The sequence below is a fragment of the Oryzias melastigma genome, unplaced genomic scaffold (genome assembly GCF_002922805.2).
Source record: "Oryzias melastigma strain HK-1 unplaced genomic scaffold, ASM292280v2 sc00236, whole genome shotgun sequence".
Classification (NCBI taxonomy): domain Eukaryota; kingdom Metazoa; phylum Chordata; class Actinopteri; order Beloniformes; family Adrianichthyidae; genus Oryzias; species Oryzias melastigma.
Window position 1 is genome coordinate 140,036 of NW_023416886.1, and position 15,642 is coordinate 155,677.

The following is a 15,642-nucleotide window of genomic DNA, read 5'->3' on the forward strand; positions in this document are numbered from 1 at the left end:
TTATTTAAACATTTTACTATGATTTTACCCCCAGTGTTTCCTGTGGGTTCTATCATATCAGGGCTTGTCTGCTTGGTCTGGGGTCGTTAGCCGTGGTTCTCGCCCTTGCTGGGGCGGCTGGAGTCCTGCACTGCAGCCTCACAGCTGTGGAGTGGACCCCGTGCTGTCCCTGTCTGGGTGGGTGCCATGGCGATGTTCCTTTGACTGAGCTGGTCCCTGGTATGATAGAATCCTCAATACTGTTTCCTCATAGCAGAGCCAAGCCTTAAGTTTATTTTACAATTCTCATTTATAAGTCATTTTTATAAATATTCATTGTGTGTGGGATCATGAGTTGTATGTGTTGGAGGGTGGGGGTGGGGTGAGGGGAGTGAAGATTTTCTTTTTGTATATGTTTTTGTTTTAAATGTAAAGCGCTTCGAGCTGCGCGAAGTATGAGAAGCGCTTTTTTATAAATAAAATTTGATTGATTGATTGAGGGCTGCACGGTGGCGCAGTGGTTAGCGCTCTTGCCTCACAGCGAGAAGGCCCCGGTTCGACTCCCGGCTGGGACCTTTCTGTGTGGAGTTTGCATGTTCTCCCCGTGCATGCGTGGGTTTTCACCGGGGACTCCGGCTTCCTCCCACCGTCCAAAAACATGCTTCATAGGTTAATTGGTGACTCTAAATTGCCCCTAGGTGTGAATGTGAGAGTGAATGTGTGTGTGATTGAGGCCCTGCGACAGACTGGCGACCTGTCCAGGGTGTACCCCGCCTTCGCCCTTCAGTAGCCGGGATAGGCTCCGGCACCCCCGCGACCCCGAAAGGGACGAAGCGGTCAGGAAGATGGATGAATGAATGAATGAATGATTGATTGATTGATAACATATGGAGCTGGTAGATTAGGGCAATCAGAATCTTCCAATTCAGTGTTTTCAATAAGTTGCTTCATTGCTGAGGGGATTGCCTTGATTATTTTTGTTAAATTCAGCCTTTTTACATATTAGGTTAAATCTGGAGCAAAATATTCAAATGAAATCCAATTACCCTGATTTTCCACAAGGTTAGACCAAATATCTTCATCCATCCAGTGTTGCAGAAAGAGATTTTCCATCTGTTGTTCACCACATTCCGGTTCTGTGAGGAGTGAAATTATGGTTCAATTCAATTTTATTTCAATAACCCAAAATCACAAAGAAAATTTGTGTCATTGGGCTTCATGCCGGTAATTGTAAAGATGCAGAAAATTAATCATAAAATATGAACAATAGCTGAAAACTAAACAGACCAAATAAAACTGGTTATCCCTGTTCTTAGACACCCCCGGTAAGAAGAAAAAACTGATTCAGGAAAAAAGAATAAACCTAATTATTTATGTAAAATTGTATTAAACAGCGTTCAGCTGCCAGCTTTGTCGATCTAAATCCTGTCAGTACCATAGACTGTATATAAAAGAATTATTAATAATAATATTATTAATAATACAATTATTTTTACAGTCTATGGTCAGTACCCGATCCCCTTTCCCTAATCACGCGCACATGTATTACGCATAGACTGTATTTTTACAGTCTATGGTATTACGTGACTTCCCCATAGACTGTAAAAACATTATTACGTTAAACGTTATTTTATATACAGTCTATGGACTTCCCTTTTGCGCCATTTTTTTCTAAAACTTTATTTATTTAAGTACTGACAAATCCATTAACCGGAAGTCACTACTATTTATATTTTGTCCCCTGTCTGACGCCACCGTGAAAAAGGTCTATTGCAATATTTTGTTCAAATATCTGGAATTGTAACAATTTGACCAAACAAAACGGGAAAAGTCTGCTGTTATCATCACACATTCTTTGATTGCTCTCGTTTTGTCTGAGGCCAAAGTCTAGACGGAACAATAAAGAGGAAGAAGAGCTCACGAGCAGCTGACGAGTCATATGACAGTCACGTGGTTCAGTCAGCTGATGCTAGCACCAAGCAGCCAGGAGCACGGAGGAGACGAACCGGACTGTCCGACAGGATGCCTTTCTCCGAGCTGTATTTCAATGTGGACAACGGATACCTGGAGGGTCTAGTCCGAGGTTTTAAGGCGGGAATTCTGTCCCAGGCGGACTACCTTAATCTCGTCCAGTGTGAGACTCTGGAAGGTAAGCGGAAGCTGTTGGCTACAAGCTAACTGCTAACACGAGCGCTCATTCTCCGTTAGCATAGCTCGCTTTGCGAAAGCCTCTTTGGGGCATTAAATCACCATAGCGTCATTCATAATAACTGATAATGTCGGTAATTACGTTTCACACCGGAAACAAGACTACAACGACCTTCAGGTTCACGTGGTTTAATCCTTTTGCCCTTTATTGGCATGTGGTAGATTGAGGAACTGTATTTAGATTAGCCGTGCATTTGGTTCACGTAAGACCATAGATCTTTGTGTGGAGGAGGTCACAGCTGAGCAAAAATATGCGTCAAAATGCATAATATGAACGTTCACACTGTTCCACTTTGAATGAAAAATATACTAAACACTCATGTAACTGGAAAATGACTTTGCAAATGTCGTACGTTTAGATCAGGGGTGTCCAAAGGTTTTGAAGAGGGCCAACCATCCCACCTGCATTCTTTGAACCCTTATAACTACATTTTTTTTTTTACTATTTAATGTACAATTATTCAGTATTCACATAGAAAAAAAAAATCCTAAAGGGGCCATTCCATGATTTTCTTAACCTTTTAAAGTAAACTATATCCATATATAAGATTATATGTTACTTTTGTACCTGAAAGAACAAATTAATTATGAAATATTCATTGTTTTGTGAGTTTTTTTTCTACCTGGAAGTTAAACGACTTGCTTCCTGAGGCTCCTCCTGCCGCTGCATGCGGGTGTTGCCCATTTCATGACGTCATCCAACACTGTCTGACAGGGGGAGTATACCTTGGCACCTCATAGGCTTCCAGGAGAAGCAGAACAATGTTTATAATGTAAATAATCTGAACATTTTAGTTAGAACTTCTTTAGAGAATCCATGTAACTCTGGATGATATCAGCAATCTCATTATTTCGCTAATACATTTTACAGTCTGTGAACTGGATCAGATTAATCATCAGTTTGTGAATCAAACTTAATCGTTTCTGGAAATTATTATCGATACTCAGCCCTGGTGTAAACTCCGCCAGTCTTTGCTCTTCCTGCCTGCAGGAAGACTGCCTCACTTGAAACATTTCGAGTGACAAAACATTTCAAGGATCAAAGATTTTTCTTTCAATCAGTGCACATGCAGACATGCCAGAGGCCAGTGATGTGGGTTGACGTGTTTGTGAGTTTTTTGGGGTTTGTCTTGCAGACCTGAAGCTCCACCTGCAGAGCACCGACTATGGCAGCTTTCTGGCAAACGAGGCCTCGCCTCTCACCGTATCCGTTATTGACGACAAGCTGAAGGAGAAGATGGTGGTGGAGTTTCGCCACATGAGGAACCAGTCTTATGAACCACTGGCTAGCTTCATGGATTTTATTACGTAAGTAAAACCAAAGTCGTGTAGTTTATGAGTGGTAAACTTTGAATAACAGTCAGCTGGAAATTCAGGATTTATTCACAGAAATGGTTACTAGAAAACAAAAAGCTCATTTTTATTAGTCTTTCCTTTTGCTCATTTTCAATCGAAACCAACTTGACAAGAAGAAATCTTCTTCATTTTTTTACTTTTTAAGGATACTAGAGATGTCCCCATTTCCGATCATGTGATAAGAAATCAGGCTTTATTACTGATGTGCAGTTGTAGACTCAGTGAGAATCTGATGTTGCATCACGATCAGATATTTGTTTTACTATCAGACCCTCCAGTATTTCCCGCAAGATTTTTATGATTTTTGCGGACTAAAACGGCTGATGTTAAGGCAGCCTTTGTAAAAAGTTGCAATGTTTTTTCATATATATATTTTCAAAAAGCACCTAAAAATGTTAATTATCAACCAAACTTCACATTCTCAACTCTTTTTTTTTTATTGTGAAATGTGCACTAGGAAAATACAGCATCATCATCTTCATATACAATGTTGTTGTGCTTTTATTTAGCATAAATAGAACTATAAAACACAAAATGAACTTTAGTTTCTCCCTGCTCACAATAACCCAAATATTTGTGTATTGATTTAAACATACTTTAGAATAAAACGACATTTTGCAGGGAAAAATTAACAACTTAGGAAAGAACAGAGATTAAGCCTCAGATCTCCATGTTCTCCACTGGTGAGTCGCTGGTAGAGGAGGACCAAGACTTTGAGGAGCTGATCTGGTTTCTTCTGTCAGTAAAGATCTGCTCTTTTAGAGGTTCTCTCAGGTGTCTGTACAGTTGTAGAGAAGGTTCTCTATGGAATGATTTTCCTGCAGACCTCACACTCTTCCTTTGTATTATCAATAAAAGGGAAATGGCTCCAGATTTTCATGTTGTCCTCCACGTGTGACTGCCACCCCCCACACAAGGTGCTCACATTCACATTTCAATGAAAAGTTTATGCAAACGTCCGTGGAGCAGAATTCTCATTGAGCGTGGCCGCTTGAATGTGCACCGACACAGCCGGAGTATGCATCAAACCACCTCAGCTTCTCCTCATGCACCCGAAAATACAAGTTATTATTCTTTTTTCATAGCTGGACATAAATTTACATGTCAAGGGGGTGAGTTGGATAGAGGACTTTTTAAAAAGTGATGGTTCTGTTTGACTTGTTCTGTTGTGGACCCAGGTACAGCTACATGATTGATAACGTGATCCTGCTGATCACGGGGACGCTGCACCAGCGCGCCATCTCTGAGTTGGTGCCCAAGTGTCACCCTCTGGGCAGCTTTGAGCAGATGGAGGCCGTCAACATTGCGCAGACCCCTGCTGAGCTCTACAATGCTATTCTTGTCGACACCCCCCTGGGTATGCAACCCTGTCTATACGTTTGAATGAGGAGAAAGGAAAGTGTTATGGGTCTGATGTTTGGTTTCTCTGTCCAGCTGCGTTCTTCCAGGATTGCATCTCTGAGCAGGACTTGGACGAGATGAACATTGAAATCATCCGAAACACACTTTACAAGGTGAGGAGGCACTTTTTTGTTTTTTCTCCAAACATGGAAAAAGTTGAGATGCGCCCCCCCACAGCTGCAGTTCTTTTCATGAACTCCTGTGAGAAGAGCATCCTGATAGTTCGGAGAGTGAAATTCTTGTAGAGTTTAGTTGTTTGGACCTTCATGTTGCTGAAGAATAAAGAACTAACAGAAAAAATGCTGGAGCATTTTAGCTTTGCGCCATTAAACAGTTTTTCCTGAAAAACACAAAGTGCCTCTTACCCAAAACTCTCAAAGGCTGCTAGACGACTCCAGACCAGGAGAGGGCGCTGCTGCAGCTTTTAGATAGACTTTTTCTTTTTAAAGGGTAACCAAACATGGAACTGTTTGCTATAACAGGACTGTTATCATTACTGGAGCTGCAGATCATGTCGTGAAACTTCTGTGGTTTGACCAAAAACAAGATTCAAATGTAATGCCTCAATTCAACCTGTAGGGAGCAGCACACAGACGGTTTTTGACTATACTTTCAAGAAATCAACTGTTTTAGTTTTGTAAAAAATTTAGCAATGACCAACATACAGCACTTTAAAAACCCCATTTATAGAGATCAACAGACAAAAAAAGTGGATTTTAGGGTTTGGTTATCCTTCAATGAAAATATAAAAAAAATTGTCTTTTTTTTTTCTTTTAAAATAAATCCAATTCAGCTCATGGGTTTTTGCCCACAGTATAAGAAATATTGTTGGTAAAACATTGAAAAAATATATTTAGTTCTCAATTTTGGAGCCAAATTGGGGCCATAAATATCTCAATCCCAATAATAGATTTTGAAAAAAATAAGGGTGTTTGGCCAAAAAAAACCCAAAAAACTGTAAAATTAAATTTTGTTAATTGAACTATGTTGGCATTAAGCTATTGATTTCTTGTTTTAACATGATGACGTGGACCTGTCAGCTATTCTTTTAGTAGTGAAACTTGTATTCCACAGATCTTTACATCCTGCAGTTGAAAACTTTCTGTAACATTCTTTGTTCTCGTCCTGCTAGGCTTATCTAGAGGCTTTCTACAAGTTCTGCTCAAACCTTGGTGGAACCACAGCTGACACCATGTGTCCAATTCTGGAGGTAAACCTCAGCTATTTTCAAAACCATGCATGCTCCCATGTAGGTGGATGCTCAAGCACAGGTGGGCATGGCTTTACATATGTGTAAATGAGTTCATGGGTGTGAGCTCTCCATGTGTGAGGTGTGTGCATGCCAGCGGTTTCATCTGGGTTAATCTGCTTGGTCTCCGAGGTTTTAAGTTCAAACGCCCCTTTTTTGTCTGTTTTCATTGAAAAAGTAAAAAAACAAAAAAAAACTAGAGATAAAAATAATTGTTACTACTGTCTTTATTGACTTAAAGGGGCATTTGATGCAGTCAACCGACATGATTTACTCTCCAGACTTTCTGCAGATCAGTCATATTTAGTAGCAAGAAGCAGGTAGGTGACATTAAGCCACCATACCTTCATTCTCCAGTAGAGGTCTGTCAAGGGTCAATCTTGGGGCTTTTACTCTTTTCACTCTATATTAAGGACTTACCAAATGTGTGTAAAAATGTGGACACTATCATGTATGCAAATGACACAGTACTTTTTGCACATGCCAAAAGACCTCAGGAAGCAGCTCAACAACTTTCAGCTGCTTTAGGTGACCTTCAGAGGTGCTTTCATTCATGTCTTTGAATATTAACGAAACATTGTGCGTGTTGTTCTCCAAGCTGACACCAAATCTGACACTAGCTGAGGTTTATTTGGGAGAAGAAGTTGTGCAGCTGCGATTATGCTTGAAAATGTTGAACCGGAGTGAACATTCAGCGGCTGGAGGGGGTTGTGCTGAGCGGTGCGGGGCAATCCATCACATGGAGCACAACATGAACCGAGTATGAAAGGATTTGTGATCATTTCAGTATCATGTATAATTGTTTATTTGTATTGAATTCTTTGTTAGTTGGAAAACAGACGGTTTGATGTAAGGGACAAACAGAAAGCATACTTGGCTGTAAAATACCTTTAATTTTTTGTGTTATAAAAAAAAAAATAGAAAAAAAAAATAAAAATCATGACTTTCCTACCTCATTACATTCATTACATTCCTAGTGAGCAGCTGGAACCTTTTTTCAGTTTAAAAACACAACAAGATTCCTTCAAGTTTCTGTCACGGCTCTAGCGCTCACCTTCATCTGTCAAAGCAGATGTCTGCGTCCGGTTGCCAAAGTGTGGCTATGGATGAAGCGGTGAGGAAGTCTTGGTTGCAGTGGATCCAACGATTCCGTATGACACGCATCTTATTGTGGGATCTCTCGTGGCGCTTGCTGTGCAGCTCTTAAGGCAGCCACTTCCTACCAAAAAGCGCATTTAATCTGAACGTGTTTTCATTGTAGTTTTGCAAAAAAATTCCATTATAATACACCCTAAAAACCACCTCCTCCAAGCGCAAAAACGTTTTTCCCAGTTAATTCAAGTTTTTTCAAAATTGACATATTGCCATCTTTACATTTGATTTAAAATGTTCATGACTACGCCATGACCCTTTTTTAAAATGCACATTTATTTATTTTGTGGTTCAGTTTGAGGCAGACAGGAGAGCCTTCATCATCACCATCAACTCGTTTGGCACAGAGCTGTCCAAAGAGGACCGGGCCAAGCTCTTCCCCCACTGTGGCAAGCTTTACCCAGAAGGCCTTGCCCAGCTGGCACGTGCTGATGACTACGAGCAAGTGAAGGCTGTTGCTGATTTCTATCCTGTGAGTCTGAAAGATCGGGTCTCTTCTATCTTCAGTTTTACCGTCCATCTTTTACGTTAGCCTTTCACTTTGAATCATTTGATGATTGTTGTTTTTGCGTTTGCAGGAATACAAGCTGCTGTTTGAAGGTGCTGGCAGCAACCCTGGAGATAAAACCCTTGAGGACCGCTTCTTTGAGCATGAGGTGAGTCGGCTGAAAAGCTAAAAGTAGTGCCAGCGTGAAAGACAAGGCTCTCGTTAGCAGTGCATAAAGCTTCTTAACCCTTTAACACCGGAGCACCAGTCTTCATGTTTTTTGATTTTAACTGTATTTTTTTAATTGTTAGCACAATCAACATAATTCTAGTAGAACCGCTTTTCTCCTTCAGAATCTACTGGGATTATGTTGATCGTGTTTAGGTCTGCCACAAACGATTGTTTTATAAGTCGATAAATCATCAATTATTTTTACCAGTTGGTTGACTAATCATGTTATTCGCTAAGTGGATGTAAAGCACACACCTTAACCATCATTAGCTTTAAACTAACTATATATTTTATTCAACTTTTAATGAGTCACACAGCTTCTGTCCTTCATTAGTTTTTGTGATTAAAACAAAGCTAAGTCAAATGAGAGAGATAAGGAACGTACTTTCATCAAACTCATTGTGACAGGTGACCTTTATGGGGAGAAAATAGTCTCACCCCAATTCGTGTGTGTGTATTCTTGATTCGAGACCCTTCTAAACACCCACAGGGCAGAGAGGCTTGATCGGCCTACGATATGGGGCTGTTTAGAGGGTCCTGCCCCGCTTACTATCCCTGTGACTGTGGCCAGAGTTTGGGACAGATCCCTATGTCAGAGGCACTGTCAGGCTGTAGAGAGGAGGCAATCAGTTCTGGGAAATATTTATATTTTTAAAGTGATAAATGTTTTTAAAACGCTTGTTTAGACTTTTTATATTAATTATCAGCATATCTGTTTAAGAAAGTGGGAAAATGTCAAATTTTCCTTGATATTATTCACAATCTAAGATCAAAACAGCTAACAAGCTAACAATCCATTATTATCATAATCCATCAAACTCATTTTGACAGGTGACCTTTGACCCTACACATCCATCAAACTAGTTTTGAAAGGTGACCTTTGACCCCAGACCATCTGTCAAACCCGTTTTGACAGGGGACCTTTGACCCTACACATCCATCAAACTAGTTTTGACAGGTGACCTTTGACCCTACACGATCTATCAAACTAGATTTGACAGGTGACCTTTGACCCTACATGATCTATTAAACCCGTTTTGACAGGGGACCTTTGACCCTACACATCCATCAAACTAGTTTTGACAGGTGACCTTTGACCCTACACATCCATCAAACTAGTTTTGACAGGTGACCTTTGACCCTACACATCCATCAAACTAGTTTTGACAGTTGACCTTTGACAATACACGATCTATCAAACCCGTTTTGACAGGTGACCTTTGACCCTACACATCCATCAAACTAGTTTTGACAGGTGACCTTTGACCCTACACATCCATCAATCTTGTTTTGATAGGTGCCCCGCCCCTCAAGATGACGTAACAATTTAATATCAATTTTATATATAAAGAGTATATAGGGTCAGAGGTCACCGGTCTAAATGAGTTTAATGGAGAGTATATTCCTGTTCTCTCTAATGAGGTCGGCATCTGAAACAAGGAGCTTTTTTTCGCTAAAGATAAAGTTTTTGTTTTCACTGACTCAAATAATGACCAAAAACTTCATTTTTTTTGGGGTGCTGAATGCTCACAAATTTGTTCAACTTTACTAAACTCTGACTCCAAATAATAGAAAGTAACGACTAATCGACTATTAAATTAGTCGTCGACTATTTTAATAGTCGATTAGTCGTCGATTAGTCGACTAATAGTGGCAGCCGTAATCGGTTGAAAAGTTACAGTATGTTAAAGATTTTTTCATACCGTCTCTATTTCCAGGTGAAGCTGAACAAGTTGGCCTTCCTCAACCAGTTCCACTTCAGCGTCTTTTACGCCTACGTCAAGCTGAAGGAGCAGGAGTGCAGGAACATCGTCTGGATCGCAGAGTGCATTGCCCAGCGGCACCGCGCCAAAATCGACAACTACATTCCAATTTTCTGAGTGGGGTTTGCGTGGCCCCCTATCCCTAAGATAATTTAATTCCGTCTTTTGTCTAGTTGCAGTGCAATGGTAAAGATCCTGTTGTTTCCATGATGCATCTTCTTGTTGACCCTTGAAAGACACAGTTTTAATGCAAAGGTTGTTTTAGAGCAAGAGCTGCTCCAGTTTCAGTCGTCATCACGCAGCTTTCTGAAGCCGTGTGGTGTTTATACAGCACTCCGTGCTAAAAAAGAAAAACTATCATTAACTAGAACAGAGATTTATTGACTGGAAAACATAAAAATTACTGTATGAAGCATTAAAAAGCTCTAGTGCAGATCTACAGCTCACGCTTGGCTTAGAACAGGGCAGAGCTCCACTAGGAAAGCTGCCTTTGTTCCTGTTGTTAGCATGTCATGTAAATACTGTCTGAGTGACATTCCAGGTTTGTGGTCTGCATGTCGTGTCAGGAGCCCCGCCTCTCCCATCTTGATTCCTTGATGTTTGTGTATATGAACATAACAGATGAAATGTATGAGTTTATTATATTAAGTGAGTTCTCGTGCTGTCACATTCAATGGTGTTTTGATCTGTGTATCAGAGATGTAATATTAAACAGACTGCTCTGATGCAGCTTTGAAGAAACTTAGCAGGTTTGAATTCTTCAGTTTCTGCTTTGAGGTTCAAAATACTTGAGTAAAATCTCACATTTACCACAGAAACTGCCCCTAAAAGGGGTCATACCGTGAAAATTTAACTTCTTGAGCTTGTAAGTGCATTATTCTGTTCCTTCCTCAGTATAAAGAACCTAAAGCGGTATTTTGATCTGTTCACGCATTTCTGAGTAGTCTTCTAAAAACCTGCGGTCTCAGTACCAGCCCCTCCCATACCCACGAAAATGGGTGGGTCCTCACCATCTGACATCACAGAGTGGGACTGCCCCTTTCAGGAAGAGTCTGCTCTGACAGCACCACCCCCAGTCCAACACCAACACCCAGTTTATCCACTGAGCTAACGGTAATCAGCAAAAAATGTTCATTTTAGATGGAGAATACTGTATGTCTTCCAGTTGTGTCCTGTTTTCAATAAACTCCAGCTCAAACAGGTGTTCGTTACTTTAGACGCGGGGCTCCTTTAAGAACTGTCGTGCAGACGGCCAGTGTATCTGTGTTGTGAATTACTGTTGGCAGGGCCTACTAAAGGCAGATATATAGTATATGCATCCATCTTTGAAAAAAATTGGATTTATACTTTCGTGGGAGAAATGAAGACTCAGTAGCTGTGTTTACATGGGCACAAGTAATCGGAATGAACGCCTGATCAGAATAAAAATGCGTCATGTAAACACGCCATTCGTAATACTCTGGCCAGATCAGAGTCATTCAGATCCCAATTTTCTTCCGATTGAGACAGGTGGGTTATAACGATTGTTGATCCGATCGTGGTGCATGTTAATCCATTCCGACCGTGTCATTACTGCGCTGGAGTTTACATCATGCATAGAGTGTGTGGCGCTCTGGAGGAAACTTTGGAGTGCGAACAGGACCAATCAGCTGCACTTTGCGAGTGAACCTTTTCTTTGAGCAGAGAAGCTGGATTCATAGCTTTCATGTCTGTGAACAGAGGGATGGGGGGGGCTTTGTTAGGGTGTGAGCTTCAGACTGCAGTCTAGGAGAACTGTCTCTCTAAGCAGCTTCAGGATGGTATGAGACGCCAGAGGCGGTTTTTGAATCCGAAAATGCTGCTCCGCGCTTCAAACAGTCCTCTGAAACTGTGCAAACAATCATGTGAATTTGTGTTACCGATCATGTCCAGACAGAATAAAGCTGATGTTATTCCCACATATTAACGTGCAACCAAGATGCACAGATTTTAGGTTCGTCCAAGGCTAAATGTCTAACTCTAACCCTTCCTCCCTCCGGTCTGTATGACCATTAAGTTACTGACCACACGGATTTACAAAATTATGAGTAAAAAATTATAATTAATAATAATGAAAGCACGCTCAGAGGATCATCTCGCTCTATGTAGCATCTTTAATTGTTTACAACAGAACTCGCTATTTCTTCTTCTACGACTATTTCTGGCATTTTAGACGGTCCTGCGCATGTCAACATGATTTATTCTGATCCCGTGTTGGACATGAACGTTTGTTAGAATCAGATGACGTTTTTCAGGGTCACGTAAACAGCTCTATTCAAATCTGATCTTTGATCGGATCGAGGACATTTTGCACATGTAAACTCAACTAATGTTGACTCTGGGATGACGTCATGAAACAGGCGGCACCCACACACAACAGCAGGCGGAGCCTCAGAATCGAGTCCTTTTTCTTCTGGGTTGAAAAAAATCATGAAAAATAACTAATATTTCATAAATAATTTGTATTTTTAGTCTTCTAAAGGTAATAAATGATCATAAATGTAGATATAGTGCACTCTGAAAGGCTTAAGAAAATCATAGTCTGGGTCCTTTAAGTTAACAAATCCTAAATTTGTTAACTATATGAGCTGATCCCCCCGGTCTGATTCTGATAGCTCTGTGTCTCTCTAGCATAAATCTACATAAAAACATCCATCAATCTGGGTAATGTCCAGCCGTATGGTTCTGATCCGGATGTCAGCTGGACGAGGAAGTGAAGATCTTCATGGACAGAACTTCCTCCAAAATCCTGATTCTTTCTCCTTCCAGTTCACCAAAGACTCTTTTAGCTAATTCTCCAATGTTTATTGACTGTGATCAATACATTCAATCATTGGTTTCTCAGAGTTCTTGATAAAATAATCAAAGCTAACATCAAAATGCTCTTTCATTGATTTACAATCCTTTCCAACTGCGGTCAAATGAGCCGCCGTTCACATTTCCGTGGTCACATCAAGAAGCTCCGTGGAGTCTGGTGGAGATTTTCCAGCGTTCTCAGTCCTGCTACCGTAAGTATTGGATGAAACTCACACCAAAAATCCAGTGATGCTGATTTGACCACAGAAATGTGAACGGCGGCTCATTTGACTGCAGTCAATGTGAAGATACCATCTTCTCTTCTCCAGAACCTGAACTAGACACTAGGAACAGATGGGTTTAGTGCATGTGCAGCAGAGCTGTTGATGGAAAGAAGATCATTCATTCAAACAGAGTCTGTCCAAGACAGTTTGATTGATTTAAAAGGAGAAATACTCAGAAATGCAAAAACAAAATGATTTCTGATTACATTTGTTCTCTTTCAGAAGAAAAATGACACACAGACATGTTAAAAACTCTAAAAAGATTATTTTTCATCGGAGGGAGACTTTAAACATTCACAGTCTGAGTTTCCTGTTGTTTTCATGGGTAACAGAAAGAGAAAAAAACCTAATCTGACCTCAGAATCCAATCACGATTGCAGCAGTTATCATTTTTGGCTGAGATGACATCAACTGTTTTAATTAAAATCCACTATGAAGCATCCAAACTGGTTCTTGTGTTGTGTGATTGTGGTCACAGCAGTTGTTGCATGAACCTGTTCAAACATGAATTCAGATGAACAACTCAAAGGTCTTGAACACTGCGGAGAAAAGTGAGCCCTGCATCTACAGACTGCACTCCTTTGGATTTAATTAAGGTCAATCAGGCTGTTACACCTGGTGCACAGCTGTCATCATTTGTCAAAAAGCTGTCCTCATGTCAGGGAAACCCAGCAGCCATGACTCTAGAGCTGAAAGCCAACCCTCGACTCCTGGACCTTCACTGCTCCGTGGGTCTGACGGACTGGGACATGGACAGGGAGCTGAAACTGCCAACAACCACTGACCAGTTCTTTATGGGTGAACGATGGTTTTTATTCAATTCATTGGTTGAAGACTCTTTTACTACGGTTTAATTTGTATAAAAAAGAAATAAAGTAATCATGTACACTACTGTCAACCCTTTAACACCTGGGATGTCGCAAAAACACACAATTTTAAACATATTGTAACTTTTCAACCGTTAACAGGATAATTCCAGTAGATTCCGAAGGAGAAAAGTGGCTCCTTCAGAATCTACTGGAATTATCCTGTTAACGGTTGAAAAGTTACAATTAATCAAAAAACAAACACTGGAGCTTTGGTGTTGAAGGGTTAAAAGAATGAACACTGAGCATTCTGTTGGTTTATAGATGAAAAGCTAAATGATCAACATGTGGCTGAAAGACCTTCTGCAGGAACCTTGAGGAAGCCAGATGAGTTTGTCTGGTGCGATCAAACGTCAGGTGAGTCCAGTGTGAAGCAGCTGGGATGTCCTGAATGAAGTCTGTTTTCAGGGATTCTGACACTGATTCATCAGCATTCTGCTATGTGTCTCAGAAGAGGTTTGCTCATGGACAACACTTAATCTAGATTATGGACACAAAATTAACTTTTTCAGTTTTCCTTTTCATCAGCCGTAGGAAAACAACAGTCTAAAGTGATTTGAAAGTATTTAATATTTTAATTCAAATTAAAAAGCCTTTCCAGGGTTCAGTTGTAAACTAAACAGTTCCACACATCTCTGTGCTGCTTCCATCAGAAAACCTGCAATGCTGCATCAGGGCCGGCCCTCATGATAACTATAGCTCCAGCTGCTGTGAAATGTTGCATTCTTTCCCTTTTCGTCTTCCAGACAGTTTTGTTAAGCCGAGCCTCTGGCTTCTGGTGAATCCCAACGTGGTCTGTCCAGTCCAGTATGAGCGCAGAGCTGCGGCTGCGCAGCCTTCGAGTGAAATGACTGAGGAAATGCAAACAGTCCTGCCTGGAGCTGCAGAGCTTCCTCATCCGTCCTTCAAAGACAAACTCCTAAACGCTGGTTCATCTACTGCTCAGCGTGAGGTAAAAACTTAAATTGTTTAGAGCACACGTGTCAAAGTCGAGGCCCGGGGGCCGGATCCGGTCCTCCAGGTAATTCTATCTGGTCCTTGAGATCATTTTATTTTATTACTATTAATGACCTGATGTTATCTTGCGCTTATTTTTTACTTGTATAATTTTGACTAAATACATTTTAATGGAGAGTAAAATATTGAAAGTTATTTAAGGTTTAAGTTGAATTATTCTGGGATAATATTCCTGGATTTTTATTATTCATAATTATGTTAAAAAGTTACGGTTTAAAAGTGTTAAAATTGTGATTCTGCTAGCTTTTTGGAGTATTTTGGTTTATAAGATTTTTTTTTAAGCTATTTTGGAGTTTACTTCAATACTTTAGCTACATGCTGGCTGTTTTGGCTAATTTAGGCTTTTTCAGGTTTTTTTTTTAGGATATTTAGAAGTTTAGCGAATTTTCAATTTCATGCAAACGGTTTTGGCTAACCTAAGTTTTTATATATTTAGTTCTTTAGGCTAATTTGCCATTTGGCTAATATTTTAAGTGGCTATCAGCTTCAACGTCTTTAGGTGTTAACTTTCATAGCCTATATATATATATATATATATATATATATATATATACACACTGCTCACAAAAATTAAAGGAGCACTTTAAAGAAACTCATTAGATACATCAGATCTCAATATGAAGTTGGGTTGTCACTTATTTATATTTCATTAACCTTATTTAAAAACTTAAATAGAACACTTCTGTAGCTTTAATAAACAAGTAAAAATAGAGCAATTATAAACTAGACAAATTTTCTTGTTATATAAGTGATAATTTCTCTTTGGGAGTGACCAGGATGGATAGGATCAGGAATGAATACATCAGAGGGACAGCACATGTTAGAGGTTTTGGAG

At 40.1% G+C, this 15,642-nt stretch overlaps 2 protein-coding genes across 2 annotated transcripts in view; both read left to right on the forward strand.

Annotated features, from left to right (window-relative positions):
* Positions 1-1,719: 1,719 nt before the first annotated feature.
* Positions 1,720-10,571, forward strand: atp6v0d1 (ATPase H+ transporting V0 subunit d1). The gene is made up of 8 exons (XM_024263063.2): positions 1,720-2,128; positions 3,324-3,495; positions 4,722-4,900; positions 4,978-5,057; positions 6,077-6,154; positions 7,641-7,817; positions 7,924-8,001; positions 9,782-10,571. Exons 1-8 carry the CDS (start codon positions 2,002-2,004, stop codon positions 9,941-9,943), a joined length of 1,053 nt encoding a protein of 350 aa, XP_024118831.1. The 5' UTR covers positions 1,720-2,001; the 3' UTR covers positions 9,944-10,571.
* A 2,962-nt stretch (positions 10,572-13,533) lies between these two features.
* foxr1 (forkhead box R1) overlaps positions 13,534-15,642 on the forward strand; it is an 11,643-nt gene continuing 9,534 nt past the window's right edge. Inside the window, exons 1-3 of the mRNA XM_024263065.2 lie at positions 13,534-13,722; positions 14,055-14,147; positions 14,537-14,742. Of these exons, the coding sequence (XP_024118833.1) occupies positions 13,602-13,722; positions 14,055-14,147; positions 14,537-14,742 (420 nt within the window). The 5' untranslated portion in view covers positions 13,534-13,601. The remainder of the gene's footprint in view (positions 13,723-14,054; positions 14,148-14,536; positions 14,743-15,642) is intronic.

Coding starts and splice junctions, on each gene's coding strand:
- atp6v0d1 (XM_024263063.2), top strand. CDS start 2,002: ATGCCTTTCTCCGAGCTGTATTTCAATGTGGACAACGGATACCTGGAG. Junction 4,901..4,977: donor TCTTGTCGACACCCCCCTGG/GTATGCAACCCT, acceptor TTCTCTGTCCAG/CTGCGTTCTTCCAGGATTGC. Junction 5,058..6,076: donor TCCGAAACACACTTTACAAG/GTGAGGAGGCAC, acceptor TCGTCCTGCTAG/GCTTATCTAGAGGCTTTCTA.